The 25,538-nt window shown below is 49.7% G+C and overlaps 1 protein-coding gene across 4 annotated transcripts in view; it reads right to left on the bottom strand.

Annotated features, from left to right (window-relative positions):
• The window catches only part of LOC134949427 (uncharacterized), an 86,110-nt gene that overhangs the window by 45,476 nt on the left and 15,096 nt on the right, over positions 1-25,538 (bottom strand). For all 4 annotated transcript variants that reach the window (XM_063937991.1, XM_063937988.1, XM_063937989.1 and 1 more), the window contains exon 5: positions 20,160-20,274. In XM_063937991.1, coding sequence (XP_063794061.1) covers positions 20,160-20,274 — 115 coding nt within the window. The remainder of the gene's footprint in view (positions 1-20,159; positions 20,275-25,538) is intronic.

The raw sequence follows: 25,538 nt of genomic DNA, 5'->3' as shown, positions 1-25,538 counted from the left end.
GAGTGGATAATTTTATTCTGGATCTTTTATTGGCCCATATCAAGGACGTCAGGACGCTATTTAATTGTCTGAAGAAGGCTGGAAATATGTAAACAGGGGACTGCAATAGAACATACAATAGTTTAGGCAACACTACCATTTTAATGAGGCCGACCCTGCCCGTCATTGTCAGTGGAAGCTTGCACCAAGCTCTTGATTTGCGCACAACCGTCTGTACCAGAGGGTCAAGGTTTAAGTGCACAAAGTCCGATGGGTCGTTAGTGACCAGGATCCCTAGGTGCTTAAACTGGACTGTCTAGCACAGCGGTAAGGATATTTTCGGAGTCTGGGGGGGGGGGGGCCTATAACGGGCATGATAAACGATTTGGACCAGTTTATGCGGAGACCCGAGTACCCACCAAAGGTCTCGATGACCCGCAACACAATGGGCATATCCACCGCATAGTCTCGGAGGAATAACAACAAGTCATCCGCATAAAGGGCCAATTTGTCAGTGCAGAGACCCGTACTGATTCCCTCAATATCCGGGCGTGACCTAATCAAACAGGCCAGGGGCTCCATGGCTATGGCAAACAGGGCCGGAGAGAGGGGGCATCCCTGTCTGGTGCCCCGTGTTAAAGGGAAGGAGGAGGAAATGTATCCATTCACCAGGACCCTGGCGCGTGGATTCTGGTATAACAGTTTGACCCATTGTATAAAGTTTGGGCCAAAGCCCATGTTCCTCATAACTCCCAACAAGTAGGGCCACTCAACGCTATCAAAAGCCTTGGCCGCGTCCAATGAGACCACGACCTCATCCGTAGGGAAATCATGAGGAGCCTGCAAAATAGTGTACAGCCTGCGCAAATTAATGGATGTGGATTTCCCAGGCATGAAGCCGGTTTGATCGGGATGGATTATAGATTCAATCACCATGTTGAGACGGACCGCAAGAATTTTCGCCAGGATCTTAGCGTCTGTGGGAATGAGGGAGATCGGCCTGTATGACTCCAAGAGTTTAGGGTCCTTACCAGGTTTTGGAAGCATTATGAGAATAGCCTCGGACATTGAGGGAGGAAGGCAGTTAGCGGCAAATATATTAACATATAACATATGTCTAGTAGCTGAGGTCCAAAAAACTTAATGTACTGTTTATATAGTTCCGTGAGAATACCGTCACTACCCGGGGATTTACCACTAGGAGCCGCCTCCACCGCCGACGTCACCTCCAGGGCGTCCCTAGCCTCAGGGGAAAGTTTAGAAAGGGGGATATTTGTCAGGTAGAGGTCTAGCTCCTCCCCGGAGCATGTCAGTCGACTATTATATACCTCCCTAAAATAACAGAGGAGCAGCTGTGCAATGTCGGGGGTGTTATCTGTCATGGAGCCGTCGGCGCCAAGCAGCTGCGCTATCGTGGTCCCAGGTCGGTCATAGTGCACTAAGTGGGCCATCAAACTACCTGGTCTGTCCGCCTGCATGTATATATTATTGGCCCTGAACAAGAGGGAGCGTGCATTTTTGTCTGAGAGGTGAGCCAGCCAAGCCTCCTGAGCCATTAGCCAGCGGGCCTTCAGCGCAGGGGTGCCCTCAGTCAGGTATCGTGTCTCCAGGTCCCTACACTCAGTCTCAAGCTGTCTTTCAGTCGCCCTGCGAGCCACCTTGCAGGCAGCAATTTTGCCAATTAAGGTACCGCGCAAATACGCCTTGAATGCATCCCAAACGACCGGGGCCGGGCCCGCGTTATCCGCGAAAAATCCCTCCCATGTGGGCGCTAATTCCGGGCAATCGCCCAGCTGGGCAAGTCAGGATGGATGCAACCTCCAATATGACTGTCCCCTCTGACAGTCCCCATCCAGTGACAGCACCAGGGGTGAATGATCGGACACCCCCCGTGCCTCGTAATGGGCGTCCGTCACGCCAGGCAAAAGCTCAGGTGAGACAAGGGCCAGGTCGATTCTGGAAAAGGAGCCATGTGTACCCGAATAACAGGAGTATTGCCGAAGGGTAGGGTTCCGAACCCTCCAGGCATCTACCCACTGCATACGGTCTAGAAACTCTGCAAATTTAGATTTGGGAGGAATCAAGTCGCCCCCCGCTCCCTGACTCGGAGGAGCCCTCCATCTGTCCAAAGAGGCATCCAACACAGCGTTGAAGTCCCCCAGGCAGACGACAGGGGTGCGGGGGGAGGAGGCAACAAATGAGGCGGCCTTTTGCAGGACATCATAGGAGAATGGGGGGGGGAACATACACAGACAATAGGAAAAAATTACGTGAAAACAGTTTGCACTCTAGGAACACATATCTACCATAAGGATCTGTATTTACCCTGATCATCTCAAACTGTACAGTCCTCCTTATCATCACCGACACCCCTCGGGAATAAGAGGAGTGCGAGGAATTATACGCCCACCCCACCCAAGGCCTGCGGAGCGACAACAGCCTATTCCCCTCCAAGTGGGTTTCACTCAAGCAAATGATATCCGGGCCATATTTCTTGATCATTTTAAATACTAGGGATCGTTTAACTTTGTTGTTGATGCCCCGGACATTCCACGCCAAAATTTTCAAGGGAGGCATGTCGGCCGAAGTATCAACAGGGACACAACTCTTCTAGCAACTACCCGTCCAACTGGTGCTTCGCTCTTGTAATCATGTCGTCCGCAGGCCCCGAGCCGGACCCCATAAAGCAGTGCAAACTCACCACACCCACTGAATGACAAGTATATAGGCTTCTTAAATTCAAAACAAGCAACAGAATAACTGCTGAGAGGCCAACGGCGGCCCCCAAACTTCCCCCCACCCCGTATACCTCCCCGAACTGTGGTATACCCCTATCCCTAACTAAACTCTAGCCCTGGAGATCCCAAAGCCTACGGCAACACTGTACCAGGTGTACAGATCGAAACAACCCCAATACAAAACCCGTTTATACGTTAATGTCACTTCTCAGCAAAGTCCAGAACCATTAAACTAGAGGAAGCTCCCTGGACTTATACTTGCGGAATGTTGGCCCATATAGGAGGGCGACCCGGTGTCAGTCTGGAGCCAGCTGGCGGACCCCCGGAGCATATCTGTCCAACCAGGATGCCGCCTCCCTCGGCGAGCCAAAGAACTTTGTCTCCCCGTCCGCCACCACACGGAGCCTGGAGGGGAACAGCATCGAGTAGGGCAGACCCAAGACGCGAAGACGTTGCTTAATGGGAAGAAACTGGGCCTGGTCTTTTTGATCGTCCGCTGCAAAGTCCGGAAATGCCGACACCCGGATTCCATTCCGGAGTAGGGGGCCCTTCACACGACCCAGGCGCAGGACAGAGTCCCGATCCTTGTAGTGCAGGAATTTTGCTATAAAAGTTCGTGGCAGGGCGCCTGGTGGTAAAGGCCGGAAGGGCACACGGTGAGCCCGCTCCACTGCAAACTGGGAGGTAAAGGATTCAGCGCCATATGCCTCTTTTAGCCAGGACTCCAGGAAATCTTCAGGATGTGCCCCCTCTTCCTTTTCGGGGAGGCCCACGAATCTCACGTTGTTTCTGCGGAGTCTGCCCTCCATGTCCAGGAGTTTGGTTTGCATCGTCGTGACTTGTTGTGTAACTGCAGACACCGATCGCTGTAGAGGGCCACTGAGGTCCTCCAAGTTGGAGACCCTTGTCTCGGTTTCGCCCACTCTCTCCCGTATTCGCTGGACGTCCTGTCGCAGCAACGATAAATCACACTGAAACCTTCTACATTTTGTCCGACAGACGTTGTTCGCTGGCCGCTATGGCCTCCAGGACCTGCTGGATGGAGGGAGCGGGTGACTGTGTATTCGCCCCCGAGTCGGCCCCGGCCGAGGGATCCATTCTGGCAGGGGGGGAGAGCTTAGGGGATGACTGCGTCGACTGGGTTGCAGGCTGTCGTGCAAACTTCTCCAATTTAGCCGCGTCCGCGCTCTGGCCACCCCTCACCATCGTATCAATGCCCAGCAAAACTCTGAGTCTCAATATTCAGTGTCAAGAAGTATTGCAGTGGGTGGTGAATGCAGTATCAGCAGCACGCCAGGCACCGGGAGAGCCAGCTGCTAGGTTAATGGGAGAAGGGGGGACCAGGTGAGTCCAGTGGTATATAAATATCCAATATGTGGTGTTCCAAAGATAAAGGCAAAAGGCAGGGTAGCTGGGACCAGTCCAAAATCCTCCAGCCCAGCACAATCTTCACATTCACTGCACCCTGTTGTGAGGAGGGAGACAGGAAGCTGCAGGTAAAATGGCCGCCCAGCACACTGATTTCCCCCTCTTCTCACCCTGCACCAGCCTTCAGGGAAGCTGAATTATGCCTGTGTGGAGCCCTGGGGGTGCAGGAGTGGGGTGCCGCTGTCCTCCGGAGCTGCTAGCCGCTGTGTCCGCCTCGGGCGCGCGATCGTGCGCGCGCGCACACGCGCCCGGCGGAGCTCCAAAACTGAGGTCGGGGATTGAGTTGCGGCCTAGGCCCGGAGTCCGGGCGGCCGCTGGCGCGGGCCGGGAGTGCTCGCACAGGTCAGCAACTGTACCTGCCACTTCCCCAGTGCTGCCAGGCAGGAGGGGAGACCAAGGAAGACCACAAAAAAGAGCCCCAGGATTGTTTCAGGATCAATATCCAGGGAGCTGCTCGATCCTGCTGCCTAGTCCCTTGCCGCCGTGGCCACGCCCCATATTACGCCTAAATTAAGTGCCCCCCCTCTCTTTTTAACCCTTTCAGCCTGAAAACTACAGGGGAGAGCCTGGGGAGCTGTCTTCCAGCTGCACTGTGAAGAAAAAATGGCGCCAGTGTGCTGAGGGAGATAGCCCCGCCCCTTTTTCGGCTGACTTTTCTCCCGCTTTTTTATGGATTCTGGCAGGGGTAATTTATCACATATATAGCCCTGGGACTATATATTGTGATGATTTGCCAGCCAAGGTGTCTTATATTGCCCTCAGGGTGCCCCCCCCCCCAGCGCCCTGCACCCATCAGTGACCGCAGTGTTGGTGTGCATGATGAGCAATGGCGCACAGCTGCAGTGCTGTGCGCTACCTTGTTGAAGACAGAAGTCTTCTGCCGCCGATTTTCCGGAACACTTCTTGCTTCTGGCTCTGTAAGGGGGCTGGCGGCGCGGCTCCGGGAACGAACACAAAGGTCGGGTCCTGCGGTCGATCCCTCTGGAGCTAATGGTGTCCAGTAGCCTAAGAAGCCCAAACTACCACCTGTTAGGTAGGTTCGCTTCTTCTCCCCTTAGTCCCTCGCTGCAGTGAGTCTGTTGCCAGCAGATCTCACTGTAAAATAAAAAACCTAAATATACTTTATTTCTAGGAGCTCAGGAGAGCCCCTAGGGTGCATCCAGCTCAGCCGGGCACAAGAATCTAACTAAGGTCTGGAGGAGGGTCATAGTGGGAGGAGCCAGTGCACACCAGGTAGTCCTAAAGCTTTCTTTAGTTGTGCCCAGTCTCCTGCGGAGCCGCTATTCCCCATGGTCCTTACGGAGTCCCAGCATCCATTTAGGACGTCAGAGAAAATAATAAGAATTTACTTACCGATAATTCTATTTCTCGTAGTCCATAGTGGATGCTGGGACTTCCGTAAGGACCATGGGGAATAGCGGCTCCGCAGGAGACAGGGCACAAAAGCAAGCTTTTAGGATCACATGGTGTGTACTGGCTCCTCCCCCTATGACCCTCCTCCAAGCCTCAGTTAGGTACTGTGCCCGGACGAGCGTACACAATAAGGAAGGATCTTGAATCCCGGGTAAGACTCATACCAGCCACACCAATCACACCGTACAACTTGTGATCTGAACCCAGTTAACAGTATGATAACAATGAAGTAGCCTCTAAAAAAGATGGCTCACCACAATAATAACCCGATTTTTGTAACAATAACTATGTACAAGTAATGCAGACAATCCGCACTTGGGATGGGCGCCCAGCATCCACTACGGACTACGAGAAATAGAATTATCGGTAAGTAAATTCTTATTTTCTCTGACGTCCTAGTGGATGCTGGGACTTCCGTAAGGACCATGGGGATTATACCAAAGCTCCCAAACGGGCGGGAGAGTGCGGATGACTCTGCAGCACCGAATGAGAGAACTCCAGGTCCTCCTCAGCCAGGGTATCAAATTTGTAGAATTTTACAAACGTGTTCCCCCCTGACCACGTAGCTGCTCGGCAAAGTTTTAAAGCCGAGACCCCCTCGGGCATCCGCCCAAGATGAGTCCACCTTCCTTGTGGAATGGGCATTTACAGATTTTGGCTGTGGCAGGCCTGCCACAGAATGTGCAAGCTGAATTGTACTACAAATCCAACGAGCAATAGTCTGCTTAGAAGCAGGAGCACCCAGCTTTTTGGGTGCATACAATATAAACAGCAAGTCAGACTTTCTGACTCCAGCCGTCCTGGAAATTATATATATATATATATATATATATATATATATATATATATATATATATATATATATTTTTTTTAGGGCCCCGACAACGTCTAGCAACTTGGAGTCCTCCAAGTCCCTAGTAGCCGCAGGCACCACAATATGTTGTTTCAGGTGAAACGCTGACACCACCTTAGGAAGAAACTGGGGACGAGTCCGCAGTTCTGCCCTGTCCGAATGGAAAATCAAATATGGGCTTTTTTAAGACAAAGCCACCAATTCTGACAATCGCCTGGCCGAGGCCAGGGCCACATCATGGTCACTTTCCATGTGAGATATTTCAAATCCACAGATTTGAGCGGTTCAAACCAATATGATTTGAGGAATCCCAACACTACGTTGAGATCCCACTGTGCCACTGGAGGCACACAAGGGCTGTATATGCAATACTCCCTTGACAAACGTCTGGACTTCAGGAACTGAAGCCAATTCTTTCTGGAAGAAAATCTACAGGGCCGAAACTTGAACCTTAATGGACCCCAATTTGAGGCTCATAGACACTCCTGTTTGCAGGAAGTGCAGAAATCGACCTAGTTGAAATTTTTTCGTGGGGCCTTCCTGGCCTCACCCACGCAACATATTTTCACCACATGTGGTGATAACGTTGTGCGGTCACCTCCTTCCTGGCTTTGACCAGGGTAGGTATGACCTCTTCCGGAATGCCTTTTCCTTTAGGATCCGGCGTTCAACCGCCATGCCGTCAAACGCAGCCGCGGTAAGTCTTGAAACAGACAAGGTCCCTGCTAGAGCAGGTCCTTTCTTAAAGGCAGATGCCACGGTTCCTCTTGGAACAGACATGGTACTTGCTGAAGCAAATCCCTTCTTAGCTCCCGAGGCCATTAGTCCTCTGTGAGCATCTCTTGAAGTTCCGGGTACCAAGTCCCTCTTGGCCAATCCGGAGCCACGAGTATAGTTCTTACTCCTCTACGTTTTATAATTCTCAATACCTTGGTTATGAGAAGCAGAGGAGGGAACACATAGACCGACTGTTACACCCACGGTGTTACCAGGACGTCCACAGCTATCGCCTGAAGGTCTCGTGACCTGGCGCAATACCTGTCCCGTTTTTTGTTCGGGCGGGACGCCATCATGTCCACCTTTGGTCTTTCCCAACGGTTCACAATCATGCGGAAAACTTCCCGATGAAGTTCCCACTCTCCCGGGTGGAGGTCGTGCCTGCTGAGGAAGTCTGCTTCCCAGTCGTCCACTCCCGGAATGAACACTGCTGACAGTGCGATCACATGATTTTCCGCCTAGCGAAAAATCCTTGCAGTTTTGCCACTGCCCTCCTGCTTCTTGTGCCGCCCTTACTGTTTACGTGGGCGACTGCCGTGATGTTATCCCACTGGATCAATACCGGCTGACCTTGAAGCAGAGGCCTTGCTAAGCTTAGAGCATTATAAATTTGCTCTTAGCTCCAGTATATTTATGTGGAGAGAATTCTCCAGACTTGATCACACTCCCTGGAAATTTTTTCCCTGTGTGACTGCTCCCCAGTCTCTCAGGCTGGCCTCCGTGGTTACCAGCATCCAATCCTGAATGCCGAATCTGCGGCCCTCTAGAAGATGAGCACTCTGTAATCACCACAGGAGAGACACCCTTGTCCTTGGATATAGGGTTATCCGCTGATGCATCTGAAGATGCGATCCGGACCATTTGTCCAGCAGATCCCACTGAAGAGTTCTTGCGTGAAATCTGCCGAATGGAAGCGCTTCGTAATAAGCCACCATTTTTACCAGGACTCTTGTGCAATGATGCACTGACACTTTTCCTGGTTTTAGGAGGATCCCGATTAGCTCGGATAACTCCCTGGCTTTCTCCTCTGGGAGAAACACCTTTTCCTGGACTGTGTCCAGAATCATCCCTAGGACCAGCAGACGTGTCGTCGGAACAACTGCGGTTTTGGAATATTTAGAATCCACCCGTGCTGTCGTAGAACTACTTGAGATAGTGCTACTCCGACCTCCAACTGTTCTCTGGACCTTGTTCTTATCAGGAGGTCGTCCATTTTCTTTGAAGACGAATCCTCATTTCGGTCATTACCTTGGTAAGGACCCGGGGTGCCTTGGACAATCCAACGGCATCGTCTGAAACTGATAGTGACCGTTCTGTACCACGAACCTGAGGTACCCTTGGTGAGAAAAGCAAATTTTGGGACATGGAGGTAAGCATCCCTGATGTCCCGGGACACCATATAGTCCCCTTGTTCGCTATCACTGCTCTGAGTGACTCCATCTGGATTTGAACCCTTGTAAGTGTTCAAATTTTTCAGATTTAGAATCGGTCTCACCTAGCCTTCTGGCTTCAGTACCACCATATAGTGTGGAACCATACCCCTTTCCTTGTTGTAGGAGGGGTAATTTTATTATCACCTGCTGGGAATACAGCTTGTGAATTGTTTTCAATACTGCCTCCCTGTCGGAGGGAGACATTGGTACAGCAGACTACAGGAACCTGCGAGGGGGGAAACGCCTCGACATTCCAATCTGTACCCCTTGGATACTACTTGTAGGATCCAGGGGTCCTGTACGGTCCCAGCGTCATGCTGAGAACTTAGTAGAAGCGGTGTAGGGCTTCTGTTCCTGGGAATGGGCTGCCTGCTGCAGTCTTCTTCCCTTTCCTCTATCCCTGGGCAGATATGACTCTTATAGGGACGAAAAGACTGAGGCTGAAAAGACGGTGTCTTTTTCTGCAGAGATGTGACTTAGGGTAAAAAACGGTGGATTTTCCAGCAGTTGCCGTGGCCACCAGGTCCCATGGACCGACCCCAAATAACTCCTCCCCTTTATACGGCAATACATCTTTGTGCCGTTTGGAATCTGCATCACCTGACCACTGTCGTGTCCATAAACATCTTCTTGCAGATATGGACATCGCATTTACTCTTGATGCCAGAGTGCAAATAACCCTCTGCGCATCTCGCATATATAGAAATGCATCCTTTAAATGCTCTATAGTCAATAAAATACTGTCCCTGTCAAGGGTATCAATATTTTTAGTCAGGGAATCCGACCAAGCCACCTCAGCTCTGCACATCCAGGCTGAGGCGATCGCTGGTCACAATATAACACCAGCATGTGTGTATATACTTTTTAGGATATTTTTCAGCCTCCTATCAGCTGGCTCCTTAAGTACGGCCCTATCTGTAGATGGTACCGCCACTTGTTCTGATAAGCGTGTGAGCGCCTTATCCACCCTGAGGGGTGTTTCCCAACGCGCCTTAACTTCTGGCGGGAAAGGGTATACCGCCAATAATTTTCTATCGGGGGAAACCCACGCATCATCACACACTTCATTTAATTTATCTGATTCAGGAAAAACTACAGGTAGTTTTTTCACCTCACACATAATACCCTTTTTTGTGGTACTTGGAGTATCAGAAATATGTAACACCTCCTTCATTGCCCTTAACGTGTGGCCCTAAAGGAAAATACGTTTGTTTCTTCACCGTCGACACTGAAATCAGTGTCCGTGTCTGGGTCTGTGTCGACCGACTGAGGTAAATGGGCATTTTACAGCCCCTGACGGTGTTTGAGACGCCTGGACAGATACTAATTTGTTTGCGAGCCGTCTCATGTCGTCAACCGGCTTGCAGCGTGTTGACATTATCACGTAATTCCATAAATAAGCCATCCATTCCGGTGTCGACTCCCTAGAGAGTGACATCACCATTACAGGCAATTTGCTCCGCCTCCTCACCAACATTTTCCTCATACATGTCGACACACACGTACCGACATACAGCACACACATAGGGAATGCTCTGATAGAGGACAGGACCCACTAGCCCTTTGGGGAGACAGAGGGAGAGTTTGCCAGCACACACCAAAACGCTATAATTATCCAGGGACAACCTTTATATAAGTGTTCCTCCCTTATAGCATTTTAATATATGTACATATCGCCAAATCAGTGCCCCCCCTCTCTGTTTTAACCCTGTTTCTGTAGTGCAGTGCAGGGGAGAGCATGGGAGCCTTCCCACCAGCATTTCTGTGAGGGAAAATGGCGCTGTGTGCTGAGGAGAATAGGCCCCACCCCCTTTTCGGCGGGCTTCTTCTCCGGAGTTTGTGATATCTGGCAGGGGTTAAATACATCCATATAGCCTCAAGGGCTATATGTGATGTATTTTTCGCCATACAGGTATTATACATTGCTGCCCAGGGCGCCCCCCCCGCGCCCTGCACCCTCCGTGACCGCTGTGAGAAGTGTGCTGACAACAATGGCGCACAGCTGCAGTGCTGTGCGCTACCTGATGAAGACTGAAAGTCTTCTGCCGCCTGGTTCCGGACCTCTTCAATCTTCAGCATCTGCAAGGGGGGTCGGCGGCGCGGCTCCGGGACGAACCCCAGGGCGAGCCCTGTGTTCCGACTCCCTCTGGAGCTATGTCCAGTAGCCTAAGAATCCAATCCATCCTGCACGCAGGTGAGTTGAAAATCTCTCCCCTAAGTCCCTCGATGCAGTGAGCCTGTTGCCAGCAGGACTCACTGAAAATAAAGAACCTAAAAACTTTTTCTAAGTAACTCTTTAAGAGAGCCACCTAGATTGCACCCTGCTCGGACGGGCACAAAAACCTAACTGAGGCTTGGAGGAGGGTCATAGGGGGAGGAGCCAGTACACACCATGTGATCCTAAAAGCTTGCTTTTGTGCCCTGTCTCCTGCGGAGCCGCTATTCCCCATGGTCCTTACGGAAGTCCCAGCATCCACTAGGACGTCAGAGAAAAGAATTTACTTAGCGATAATTCTATTTCTCGTAGTCCGTAGTGGATGCTGGGAACTCCGTAAGAACCATGGGAACTCTGTAAGGACCATGGGGAATAGCGGCTCCGCAGGAGACTGGGCACAAAAGTAAAAGCTTTAGGACTAGCTGGTGTGCACTGGCTCCTCCCCCTATGACCCTCCTCCAAGCCTCAGTTAGGATACTGTGCCCGGACGAGCGTACACAATAAGGAAGGATTTTGAATCCCGGGTAAGACTCATACCAGCCACACCAATCACACCGTACAACCTGTGATCTGAACCCAGTTAACAGCATGATAACAGAGGAGCCTCTGAAAAGATGGCTTACAACAATAAAAACCCGATTTTTGTAACAATAACTATGTACAAGTATTGCAGACAATCCGCACTTGGGATGGGCGCCCAGCATCCACTACGGACTACGAGAAATAGAATTATCGGTAAGTAAATTCTTATTTTCTCTGACGTCCTAGTGGATGCTGGGAACTCCGTAAGGACCATGGGGATTATACCAAAGCTCCCAAACGGGCGGGAGAGTGCGGATGACTCTGCAGCACCGAATGAGAGAACTCCAGGTCCTCCTCAGCCAGGGTATCAAATTTGTAGAATTTAGCAAACGTGTTTGCCCCTGACCAAGTAGCTGCTCGGCAAAGTTGTAAAGCCAAGACCCCTCGGGCAGCCGCCCAAGATGAGCCCACTTTCCTTGTGGAATGGGCTTTTACAGATTTTGGCTGTGGCAGGCCTGCCACAGAATGTGCAAGCTGAATTGTACTACAAATCCAACGAGCAATAGTCTGCTTAGAAGCAGGAGCACCCAGCTTGTTGGGTGCATACGGGATAAACAGCGAGTCAGATTTTCTGACTCCAGCCGTCCTGGAAACATATATTTTCAGGGCCCTGACTACGTCCAGCAACTTGGAGTCCTCCAAGTCCCTAGTAGCCGCAGGTACCACAATAGGCTGGTTCAAGTGAAATGCTGAAACAACCTTAGGTAGAAATTGAGGACGAGTCCTCAATTCTGCCCTGTCCGTATGAAAAATGAGGTAAGGGCTTTTATAGGATAAAGCCGCCAATTCTGAGACACGCCAGGCTGAAGCCAGGGCTAACAGCATTACCACTTTCCATGTGAGATATTTTAAGTCCACAGTGGTGAGTGGTTCAAACCAATGTGATTTTAGGAACCCCAAAACTACATTGAGATCCCAAGGTGCCACTGGAGGCACAAAAGGAGGCTGTATATGCAGTACCCCCTTGACAAACGTCTGAACTTCAGGAACTGAAGCCAGTTCTTTCTGGAAGAAAATTGACAGGGCCGAAATTTGAACCTTAATGGACCCTAATTTTAGGCCCATAGACAGTCCTGTTTGCAGGAAATGCAGGAAACGACCCAGTTGAAATTCCTCTGTAGGGGCCTTCCTGGCCTCACACCACGCAACATATTTACGCCAAATACGGTGATAATGTTGCACGGTTACATCCTTCCTGGCTTTGATCAGGGTAGGGATGACTTCATCCAGAATGCCTTTTTCCTTCAGGATCCGGCGTTCAACGGCCATGCCGTCAAACGCAGCCGCGGTAAGTCTTGGAACAGACAGGGTCCCTGCTGGAGCAGGTCCTTTCTTAGAGGTAGAGGCCACGGGTCCTCCGTGAGCATCTCTTGAAGTTCCGGGTACCAAGTCCTTCTTGGCCAATCCAGAGCCACGAGTATAGTTCTTACTCCTCTCCTTCTTATGATTCTCAGTACCTTGGGTATGAGAGGCAGAGGAGGGAACACATACACTGACTGGTACACCCACGGTGTTACCAGAGCGTCCACCGCTATTGCCTGAGGGTCCCTTGACCTGGCGCAATATCTGTCTAGTTTTTTGTTGAGGCGGGACGCCATCATGTCCACCTTTGGTTTTTCCCAACGGTTCACAATCATGTGGAAGACTTCTGGGTGAAGTCCCCACTCCCCCGGGTGGAGGTCGTGTCTGCTGAGGAAGTCTGCTTCCCAGTTGTCCACTCCCGGAATGAACACTGCTGACAGTGCTATCACATGATTTTCCGCCCAGCGAAGAATCCTTGCAGCTTCTGCCATTGCCCTCCTGCTTCTTGTGCCGCCCTGTCTGTTTACGTGGGCGACTGCCGTGATGTTGTCCGATTGGATCAACACCGGCTGACCCTGAAGCAGAGGCCTTGCTTGACTTAGGGCATTGTAAATGGCCCTTAGTTCCAGGATATTTATGTGAAATGACGTTTCCATGCTTGACCACAAGCCCTGGAAATTTCTTCCCTGTGTGACTGCTCCCCAGCCTCTCAGGCTGGCATCCGTGGTCACCAGGACCCAGTCCTGAATGCCGAATCTGCGGCCCTCTAGAAGATGAGCACTCTGCAACCACCACAGGAGAGACACCCTTGTCCTTGGAGACAGGGTTATCCGCTGATGCATCTGAAGATGCGATCCGGACCATTTGTCCAGCAGATCCCATTGAAAAGTTCTTGCGTGGAATCTGCCGAATGGAAATCGCTTCGTAAGAAGCCACCATTTTTCCCAGGACCCTTGTGCATTGATGCACTGACACTTGGCCTGGTTTTAGGAGGTTCCTGACTAGCTCGGATAACTCCCTGGCTTTCTCCTCCGGGAGAAACACCTTTTTATGGACTGTGTCCATAATCATCCCTAGAAACAGCAGACGTGTTGTCGGAATCAGCTGCGATTTTGGAATATTTAGAATCCACCCGTGCTGTCGTAGTATGACTTGAGATAGTGCTACTCCGACCTCTAACTGTTCCCTGGACCTTGCCCTTATCAGGAGATCGTCCAAGTAAGGGATAATTAAGACGCCTTTTCTTCGAAGAAGAATCATCATTTCGGCCATTACTTTGGTAAAGACCCGGGGCGCCGTGGACAATCCAAACGGCAGCGTCTGAAACGGATAGTGACAGTTCTGTACCACAAACCTGAGGTACCCTTGGTGAGAAGGGCAAATTGGGACATGGAGGTAAGCATCCTTGATGTCCAGAGACACCATATAGTCCCCTTCTTCCAGGTTCGCTATCACTGCTCTGAGTGACTCCATCTTGAATTTGAACCTTTGTATGTAAGTGTTCAAGGATTTCAGATTTAAAATAGGTCTCACCGAGCCGTCCGGCTTCGGTACCACAAACAGCGTGGAATAATACCCCTTTCCCTGTTGTAGGAGGGGTACCTTGATTATCACCTGCTGGGAATACAGCTTGTGAATGGCTTCCAATACCGCCTCCCTGTCGGAGGGAGACGTTGGTAAAGCAGACTTCAGGAACCGGCGAGGGGGAGACGTCTCGAATTCCAATTTGTACCCCTGAGATACTACCTGCAGGATCCAGGGGTCCACTTGCGAGTGAGCCCACTGCGCACTGAATTTCTTGAGACGACCCCCCACCGTACCTGAGTCCGCTTGTAAGGCCCCAGCGTCATGCTGAGGACTTGGCAGAAGCGGGGGGAGGGCTTCTGTTCCTCGGAAGAGGCTGCCTGCTGCAGTCTTTTTCCCCTTCCTCTGCCCCGGGGCAGATATAAGTGGCCTTTTGCCCGCTTGCCCTTATGGGGACGAAAGGACTGAGCCTGAAAAGACGGTGTCTTTTTCTGCTGAGAGGTGACCTGGGGTAAAAAGGTGGATTTCCCAGCCGTTGCCGTGGCCACCAGGTCCGATAGACCGACCCCAAATAACTCCTCCCCTTTATACGGCAATACTTCCATATGCCGTTTGGAATCCGCATCACCTGACCACTGTCGCGTCCATAACCCTCTTCTGGCAGAAATGGACAGCGCGCTTACTCTTGATGCCAGAGTGCAAATATCCCTCTGTGCATCTCGCATATATAGAAATGCATCCTTTAAATGCTCTATAGTCAATAATATACTGTCCCTGTCCAGGGTATCAATATTTTCAGTCAGGGAATCCGACCAAGCCACCCCGGCACTGCACATCCAGGCTGAGGCGATTGCTGGTCGCAGTATAATACCAGTATGTGTGTATATACTTTTTAGGATATTTTCCAGCTTCCTATCAGCTGGCTCCTTGAGGGCGGCCGTATCAGGAGACGGTAACGCCACCTGTTTTGATAAGCGTGTGAGCGCCTTATCTACCCTAGGGGGTGTTTCTCAACGCGCCCTAACCTCTGGCGGGAAAGGGTATAATGCCAATAATTTTTTAGAAATTAGCAGTTTTTTATCGGGGGAAACCCACGCTTCATCACACACCTCATTTAATTCATCTGATTCTGGAAAAACTACGGGTAGTTTTTTCACACCCCACATAATACCCTTTTTTGTGGTACTTGTAGTATCAGAAATGTTCAAAACCTCCTTCATTGCCGTGATCATGTAACGTGTGGCCCTACTGGAAAACACGTTTGTTTCCTCACCGTCGACACTGGAGTCAGTGTCCGTGTCTGGGTCTGTGTCGACCATCTGAGGTAACGGGCGTTTTAGAGCCCCTGACGGTGTTTGAGACGCCTGGACAGGTACTAACTGACTTGCCGGCTGTCTCATGTCGTCAACAGTCTTTTGTAAAGTGCTGACGCTATCACGTAATTCCTTCCATAGGACCATCCAGTCAGGTGTCGACTCCCTAGGGGTGACATCACTATTACAGGCAATTGCTCCGCCTCTATACCATTTTCCTCCTCATACATGTCGACACAAACGTACCGACACACAGCACACACACAGGGAATGCTCTGAGGACAGGACCCCACTAGCCCTTTGGGGAGACAGAGGGAGAGTTTGCCAGCACACACCAGAGCGCTATATATATATATATATATATAGGGATAACCTTATATAAGTGTTTTTCCCTTATATAGCTGCTGTATTTGATTATCTGACAATTAGTGCCCCCCCTCTCTTGTTTTACCCTGTTTCTGTAGTGCAGGACTGCAGGGGAGAGTCAGGGAGACGTCCTTCCAGCGGAGCTGTGAGGGAAAATGGCGCTTTTGTGCTGAGGAGATAGGCTCCGCCCCCTTCTCGGCGGCCTTTCTCCCGCTTTTATATGGAAAAACAGGCAGGAGTTAAATGCATCCATATAGCCCAGGAGCTATATGTGATGCATTTTTTGCCCTCTAAGGTGTTTTTATTGCGTCTCAGGGCGCCCCCACCCAGCGCCCTGCACCCTCAGTGACCGGAGTGTGAAGTGTGCTGAGAGCAATGGCGCACAGCTGCGGTGCTGTGCGCTACCTTATTGAAGACAGGACGTCTTCTGCCGCCGATTTTCCGGACCTCTTCTGCTCTTCTGGCTCTGTAAGGGGGACGGCGGCGCGGCTCTGGGACCCATCCATGGCTGGGCCTGTGATCGTCCCTCTGGAGCTAATGTCCAGTAGCCTAAGAAGCCCAATCCACTCTGCACGCAGGTGAGTTCGCTTCTTCTCCCCTTAGTCCCTCGATGCAGTGAGCCTGTTGCCAGCAGGACTCACTGAAAATAAAAAAACCTAATTTAAACTTTTACTCTAAGCAGCTCAGGAGAGCCACCTAGATTGCACCCTTCTCGTTCGGGCACAAAAATCTAACTGAGGCTTGGAGGAGGGTCTTAGGGGGAGGAGCCAGTGCACACCAGCTAGTCCTAAAGCTTTTACTTTTGTGCCCAGTCTCCTGCGGAGCCGCTATTCCCCATGGTCCTTACGGAGTTCCCATGGTCCTTACGGAGTTCCCAGCATCCACTAGGACGTCAGGGAAATAAGATTTTACTCACCGGTAAATCTATTTCTCGTAGTCCGTAGTGGATGCTGGGCGCCCGTCCCAAGTGCGGATTGTCTGCAATACTTGTATATAAATATTGGTTAACTAAAGGGTTATTGTTATGAGCCATCTGTTGAGAGGCTCAGTTATATTTCATACTGTTAACTGGGTATAGTATCACAAGTTGTACGGTGTGATTGGTGTGGCTGGTATGAGTCTTACCCGGGATTCCAAATCCTTTCCTTATTGTGTCAGCTCTTCCAGGCACAGTATCCTAACGGAGGTCTGGAGGAGGGTCATAGAGGGAGGAGCCAGTGCACACTAGGTAGTCCTAAAGCTTTCTTTAGTTGTGCCCAGTCTCCTGCGGAGCCGCTATTCCCCATGGTCCTTACGGAGTTCCCAGCATCCACTACGGACTACGAGAAATAGATTTACCGGTGAGTAAAATCTTATTTTTAACGTATTTTCCTGTCTGCAATCTGCAGGATCCTTAAGGGCAGCCGTGTCAGGAGACGGTAAAGCCACCTTTTTAGACAATCGTGATAGAGCCTTGTCCACAATGGGAAGTGACTCCCACTTTTCTCTATCCCCAGATGGGAACAGATGCGCCACCTGAATCCTTTTGGGAATCAGAAACTTTTTGTCAGGATTTTCTCACATTTTTTCAAAAAGAGTATTCAGTTCATGAGAGGGAGCAAATGTTACCTCAGGTTTCTTTCCCTTATACATACAGACCCTAGTATCAGGAACAGCCGGGTCCTCAGTGATATTTAACACGTCTTTTATTGCCACAATCATGTACTGAATGTTCTTTGCCAATTTTGGGTCTAATCTGGTATCACTATAGTCGACACTGGAGTCAGTGTCCATGTCGGTATCTGTGTCTGCCAACTGAGCAAACGAACGTTTATGTGCCCCCGAGGGGGTCTGGACCTGTGATAACACATCCTCCACAGATTTCTTCCATGTCTGGTTCTGAGATTCACATTTATCCAATCTCTTATTAATAAGAGCCACATTAGCATTCAACACATTTACCCAATCAGGAGTCGGCGGTGCCGACAGGGTCACTCCCACAGCCGTTTGTGTCCCTAACACAGTCTCCTCCTGGGAAGAGCACTCAGCCTCAGACATGCCGACACACGTGTACAGACACCCACAGACACACTGGGCAAATAGGGGACAGACCCACAGTAAAGCCTGTCAGAGAAACACAGAGGGAGTTTGCCAGCTCACAACCCAGCGATCAATCCCGGTTCTGAAATGGATTATATAAAGCCTCAGACCTGTAGCGCTTGTATAATAACTTCTATTTGCACCAAATTAACTGTGCCCCCCCCCTCCCGTTTTGCACCCTGTTACTTGTACAGTGTGTTGAGGAAGGACCAGCGTCTCTGAAGCTCCGTGAACAGAAAATGGCGCTGATGAGAGCTGTGAGGGCTAAGCCCCGCACCCTTAATGGCGCGCTTCAGCCCCGCTATTTTTTAAGATACATATGCTGGCTGGGGTTAGAATCCAGTGCCTAGGCACTTATATTCCACTTTGCCAGCCTTAAATTATGAGGTTTATGCTGCCCAGGGCGCCCCCCACGCCCTGTAGTGCCGCAGTGTGTGGGAGCATGGCGCGCAGCGCGATCGCTGTGCGGTACCTCAGAAGCCGTCACTGAAGTCTTCTATCTTCTTCTACTCACCTGTTTTCTGACTTCTGGCTCTGCAAGGGGGGTGACGGCGGGCTCTGGGAATGAACCCCTAGGCGTACCTAGTGTTCCAAACCCTCAGGAGCTAATAGTGTCCTGTAACCAAGAAGCAGAGCCTTTAAACTCATTAGAAGTAGGTCTGACTTCTCTCCCCTCAGTCCCACGATGCAGGGAGACCGTTGCCAGCAGATCTCCTTGAAAATAAAAAACCTAACAAAGTCTTTCAGAGAAACTCAGTAGAGCTCCTCAGTGTGCATCCAGTCTGCTTGGGCACAGATTCTAAACTGGAGTCTGGAGGAGGGGCATAGAGGGAGGAGCCAGTTCACACCCTTTCAAAGTCTTAAAGTGCCCATGTCTCCTGCAGATCCAGTCTATACCCCATGGTTCTTGAAGTGTCCCCAGCATCCTCTAGGACGTATAAGAAAAAGAGATTTCTCTCATACAAGAAAGGTAAGATCTAAATCTCCAGTATGCTGCAATAAAAAGGATTTAAAGGAAAACTCTAGAAAAAAATAAAAAATTGTTTCTAACCCCATAAATCGCACAGAAACGTGGGTCCCATAAAGTGCAGAAGATGAGAACTTTGGCTTCATGTGACATATCAACTTTGACATGTAAATACTAACAGAGGAAATGTGCTCTCTGTTATGGATTCTACACTGCTCATCCTCACCTACAAGACCCCACAAACACTTCCACCTCTATACAACCCTGAACTCAGAACATACACTCTACCTCTGACCTTCAACTCTATTTCCCTCTTATAACCTCATCCCACTCACATCTCCAAGACTTCTTTTGTGCTGCTGCCCACCTATAAAACTCCTTACTTTACCCTACGACTTCCTCAACTTACAACCCTTCAAATGTTGCATCAACTCCGCTTGTATGCTCAACTTCTTCTAGACTTAACGGTCATCTTCTACTTCCTCCGTCCACCACATCCACATGAGTTCTATTTGCACCTAGTGCTTCTCATTAACCCCTCCCTCTAGAACATAATCTATCTTGTGTCCCATTTCTGTCTAATTTGTACAACCTTGACGTCATGTCTTAAGCAGATTCTTCTGCTCTTTGTCCAATCACATGCCTGGAACTCATACCTGTATCTGTGCCCACTGGAACGGTTAGCTCATGACTATTCATGTATGTGTTATCATGCTTAAGTGCCTTCACATATATATTGCTAGGTTTATTATAAAGTCATCTCTAAGAGGAGTTTCTGACACGACAGAATCTATTGAGCCTATAAACAAAGGGTGAGGATGTTGGTTTTGCCTTAAAACAAATTGGCGCTTTAAATCGAACGACAACCACGCAACATTAGGGCCTTAGTCTGACCTTCATAAACTATGAGCTAGAGGCCCAGTATTTCCCAAACCCAGTCCCCATGGCCAGTCATAGTCCGGACATTAGATATATCCCTGCTTCAGCACCGGTGGGTAAGTCAAACTGACCGAGGTAACAATTATCCACCTTTGCTCATGCATGGTATCCTTAGTACCTGGACTGTAAGTAGGCCATGAGTACAGGGTTCTGCTAGACTAGGCCCATGTTTCTGTGTCTCCCAATGTTATGTGAGAGAGAAATTGTTTTTAGCAAGATCGAGTAGCTTGGACTCAGGTCACCACACTTACCATAAAGAGGGCGATTCTCCATATTGGTGTCTTCGAATTGATCTTTATGCTTTTCTAAATATTCCCATTCCTCCACTGACAAGTACATTGCAATGTCGTCGCACTTTATCTGCACCTTGGACACAAGTAATTAGAACACAGAATTAGATCTGTACTTATACGCAGGTTATACAACGCAGCTTTGATTATAAAGTGTTGTGTAGTGTTTCCTTTGCCTACACCTTACAATACAAAAAAAAAACCAGCCATGAGGTTTTTAAAAAAGGTCCAAGTCGCAAAGCACAGCATGTCAGTTATTTCCCTTCTAACTTCATCACGGACCGTGGCTCTTCGCATAAATCCATGAATTTATACATAGGGGGGGAATTTAATTGACGGTGAATTGATTCGCCCGGTGGAATCAGCGCAGCAGTAGCCATGCTGTATGGCAGCCTGGTCGCATACAAAAGTGTTTTCTGCCCGCATAGGAGACCTAATTCAGCAGGAGTTGTAGTTTTGCTAGACGTAACAAAACAACAACTCTTTTAGCTAGCATGCAGGGGGCCACCCAACACAGGGCAAGGATCCTGCGCTCCAGCCAACATGCGAGCACATCGCTATACAGAGATGCGCTCGTACGATTAAGGCTTCCCCCCTGCCTATGCAGCCTAGCTGCGAAGGCAGACGGCTACCTGACATCTTTTTGATCGCTGCAGTTGTGTGTGACGCCACGCAGCCACAGCTACCCGCCCCAGCAATGGTTTGGATATGCCTCCATTGTCTGGACCATGCCCCTTAAACGGAGCATGGACGCTCACAAGACGCGGCGTTGACACCCCGTTCCCGGCCCCCTTCCAGGTCTTAGACTGAGTTCTGAAGAAAACGCAGTTTAGGACCTTGCGCAAGAACGTACATGCCCTCTTCGTCCGGAATTGAATTCCCCCCATAGAATCTGTTACCTAGACGACTGTAAAAAACTCAGACACTGGCTTCAGTGAACAGTTGAATGAACATCTGTTGCTAAGTTAGGTTATTTAGTCATAGGCTGTCAAATGGCAGCAACAGTGTTTTTCTTAGTATTCAACTGTTAATATTAGCCACTCTAGGGGGGTAAATTTACTAAGGGTCAATTTTATTCGATTTTAAAGTGATCTTAATCGATGTTGGGTTTCAGGGACTTAAACGCACGTTCACTGACACTTAAAAATGTATAATAAAAACTGTTAGTAAATGTGCAATTTAGCCCCGCGAACAGGGGTGGTATTCATGTGACCGCCGGCCAGCTGACCGACAGTCACATGACCTCCTCCACCAGCCCGACGGTCACAATCCCGATGGTCGGCATGCTGACCAACAGGGACTATTTCCACTCGTGGGTGTCCACGACACCCATGGAGTGGGAATAGAACCCGTGGCTTGCTGCACTCGCCCCTCCCCGCCGGGATTCTGGCGTCGGTATGCTGCCGGGATTCCGGCGTCGGTAAGCTGACCGGCGGTCAGCAGTACTACACCCCACGAACAGAACACGGATTTAGATAGATTTGAAAATCGGTAAAAAAATAAAAAAAACATTTTTTTTTTTAAATAAAATGAATAAATAACTTGGTTAAAATCAACCTTCAGTAAATTTACCCGAGCGTCTCAAGTGTCTCTAGCTGGCAAAAAGAGGATTTTGGTACTTACCGATAAATCCATTTCTCTGAATCCTCTAGGGGACACTGGAGTCCTATACATTAGGGGTGTGAAGCCTTGAACCGGAGGTGTGGCACAATCTTAAATTAGCATTGTCTGCACAGCCGGCTCCTCCCCCTTCACATCCCTCATCCCTCAGTTTGAAAAATTTGACTGAGAGAATAGGATATGACACTATAACCCATGGCGAGGAATCGAACCATACAACATATCAAACAGCGACCAAGAACTCTTAACCGAACAACTAACGCTGTTTGCACGAACTGTTTAAAACAAGAACTTAGAACACAGCAGGTTGACAGCACCGAGGCGGGCGTCCAGTGTCCCCTAGAGGATTCAGAGAAATGGATTTATCGGTAAGTACCAAAATCCTCTTTTCTCTTTCATCCACTAGGGGACACTGGAGTCCTATACATTAGGGGACGTCCCAAAGTTTTCCCCCAGGGAGGGGGTGCTGTCGGTGGCCTGCAAAACTAAACGTCTGAACTTAGCTTCTCCGGAAGCAAAAGTATCAAACTTGTAAAATCTTGCGAACGTGTGGGCTGAAGACCACGTCGCCGCTCTGCAAAGTTGAGTAGTGGAAGCACATCTGGCAGCCGCCCACGAGGCACCCACTGATCGGGTAGTATGAGCACCCGTCTGTACTGGAACCTGTTTTCCACAGGAAATGTAAGCTTGCCGAATGACAAGTCTAATCCATCTGGACAGAGTTTGCTTAGATGCCGGCCAACCCTTCTTTGGCCCATCATAAAAGGACAAACAAATGATCCGACTTTCTGAAAGACGACGTAACCTGTACGTATATTCGTAAAGCTCGGACAACATCCAATGACCCGTCCTCATCTGTGAGACCCCGGAAGGATGGGACCACGATTGGTTGATTTACGTGAAACCCCGAAACCACCTTTGGCAGGAAGTCTGCTCTTGTACGGAGTTCCGCCCTATCCTCATGAAACACCAAGAAAGGACTCTTACAAGATAAGGCTCCTAACTCAGAAACCCGCCTAGCCGAAGCCAAGGCAAGTAATAACGTGACCTTCCACGAAAGATATTTCAAGTCCGTTCTTGTCAGCGGTTCAAAAATTGGTGACTTCAAATATTCTAACACTAAATTCAAGTCCCACGGTGCCGTGGGCGGACGAAAAGGGGGTTGAATCCTCAAAACCCCCCGTAAAAAGGTTTGAATCTCTGGCAAAGATGCGAGCCTCTGTTGAAAGAGAATGGAAAGAGCCGAAATCTGAACCTTCAGAGAGCCCAGTCTGAGTCCTCCCTCTAGACTGTCCTGAAGGAAAATTAAAAGTCGAGCTAAATGGAATTTCGTGGAATTCCATCCCCGCTCCTGACACCAAGCCATGTACCTTCTCCAAATCCTATAGTAGTGCCTGGCTGTGACCGGCTTTCTAGCGGCAATCATTGTAGGAATGGCCGTTCGTGGAATCCCTCTGTTTCTTAAGATCCGGGTTTCAATAGCCACGCCGTCAAACGCAGCCTGTTCAGGTCGGTGTGTAGGAACGGTCCCTGAGATAGCAGGTCCTCTCTCTGAGGCAACCTCCAAGGATCTTCCGCAAGTAACCCTCGCAGGTCGGTGTACCAACTCCTGCGCGGCCAATCTGGTGCGATTAGAATGGCCCACATTCATTCCCGCTTTATTCTTTTCAGAACCCTGGGTATAAGTGGGAATGGTGGAAATATGTAAACTCTCTTGTAACTCCAAGGAAATGTTAATGCGTCCACTCCTTCTGCTGCTGGATCTCGAGTCCTTGACACGTATCTGGGCAGCTGATGGTTTTGTCGAGACGCCATGAGGTCCACCTGAGGCAGACCCCATCGTCTCACAATCATGTTGAAAATCCGTGGGTGAAGGCACTACTCCCCCGGATGCATGTCCTGGCGACCGAGGTAATCTGCCTCCCAGTTCTCCACTCCTGGAATGAACACTGCGGAGAGAATGATGCCTCTTTTTTCTGCCCACAACAAGATCTTTGTGGCCTCCTTTAACGCCATCCCGCTCTTCGTTCCTCCTTGACGGTTGATGTAGGCCGTCGTCGTGACATTGTCCGACTGAATCCTTATGTCCTGATTCATGACTAGGTCTTCTGCTAAGAGAAGTGCATTGTAGACTGCTCTTAGTTCGAGGATGTTTATGGGTAATTTGCTTTCTTGTAGCGTCCACCGTCCCTGAAACTGCTGGTCCTCGAGGACGGCTCCCCAACCTCTGAGACTGGCATCCGTCGTCAGGATCTTCCAATCCCAAATTGCCGGCTGTAAGGTTCTTGTGTAACGACCACCATGTCAAGGAGACCCGTACTTGTGGTTGAAGTCGTATTCTCCGATGGAGGAGCCAGTGTGAGCCTGCTCCCTGAGCAATGAGGTTCATCTGGAATGGTCGGTAATGAAGCCTGCCGTACTGGAGAGCTTCGAACGACGCCACCATCTTCCCCAGAAGTTGTACACAGAGGTGCAGAGACACGGTCTGCGTCCGCAGCACCTGAGCCACTAAACCCTGTATGTCCTGTACCTTCTTTTCTGGTAGGAACACACGTAATCGGATCGTGTCCAAGATGAGACCGAGGAATTGAATCCGTTGAGTCGGTATGAGGTTGGACTTCTTGAAATTGACAATCCAACCATGTTGAATTAGAAATTGATGTGATGTCTGAACATCCTTGAGCAATCGATTCTGAGATGGAGCTTTTATCAGTAAATCGTCCAAATAAGGAATTATCGTGACCCCCAACAGTCTCAGTCCTGCAACCATGATCGCCATGATCTTCGTGAAAATTCTTGGGGCTGATGCTAGACCGAATGGCAATGCCCGGAATTGGTAGTGCTCCTTCACCAGTGCGAACCGTAAGTAAGCCTGGTGAGGAGTCCAGATTGGGATATGCAAATATGCATCCTTTATGTCCATGGATACCATGAACTCCTCTGGCTCTAAGCCTGCAATGACTGATTGGATTGATTCCATCTTGAACTTGTAGACTCTTAAAAACTGGTTGAAAACTTTTAAATTGAGTATTGGTCTGACCGTCCCATCTGGTTTTGGTACGACAAAAAGATTGGAATAGAACCCTGTTCCTCTCTGAGAAGCGGGAACCGGAATAATGACCTCTGCATGTAGCAATTTGAGAATTGCTGCCCTTAGTGCCCTTGCTTTGTGAGGACACTGAGGCAATCCTGTTGTAAAATACTGACTGTGAGGTCTCTGTTGAAATTCCAGCTTGTATCCTTGAGAGATTAAGTTGTTCACCCAAAGTTCTGTTGAGGTCGTGGCCAAGGTGTCCTGAAACCCTTCCAGTTGGCCACCCACCAATGGAGAACCCAGGTGAGTTGGGAGGCCGTCATGCCACGGTCTTGTCAGCAGGTTTATCCTGCTTTCTGGTTGCGGCTTGTGAGCGGCCTCTACCTCTGCCTCCACGTACTTGTGTTCCGAAACCCCTGCCTCTGGCTCGAAAGGACTGCGATCTAAACGAAGTAAATGCTGGTCCCGAGTAACCCCTCCTAGTCTGTGGAGCGGTTCTCGTATAAGGGGTATGCAGAAAAGTGGACTTCCCCGCTGTAGCTTGCGAAATCCATTTGTCCAACTCTGGTCCGAATAGCATCTCCCCCCCAAAGGGGATGGCTTCTACAGCCTTTTTGGTGTCAGAGTCACCCTGCCATTCTCTGAGCCATAAAATTCTTCTCGCTGATATGGCCGATGCAGATATG

This window comes from Pseudophryne corroboree, chromosome 8 (genome assembly GCF_028390025.1).
Source record: "Pseudophryne corroboree isolate aPseCor3 chromosome 8, aPseCor3.hap2, whole genome shotgun sequence".
NCBI lineage: Eukaryota > Metazoa > Chordata > Amphibia > Anura > Myobatrachidae > Pseudophryne > Pseudophryne corroboree.
The sequence above is the reverse complement of the archived record's forward strand: the minus strand, read 5'-3'. Positions and strand labels throughout refer to the sequence as shown.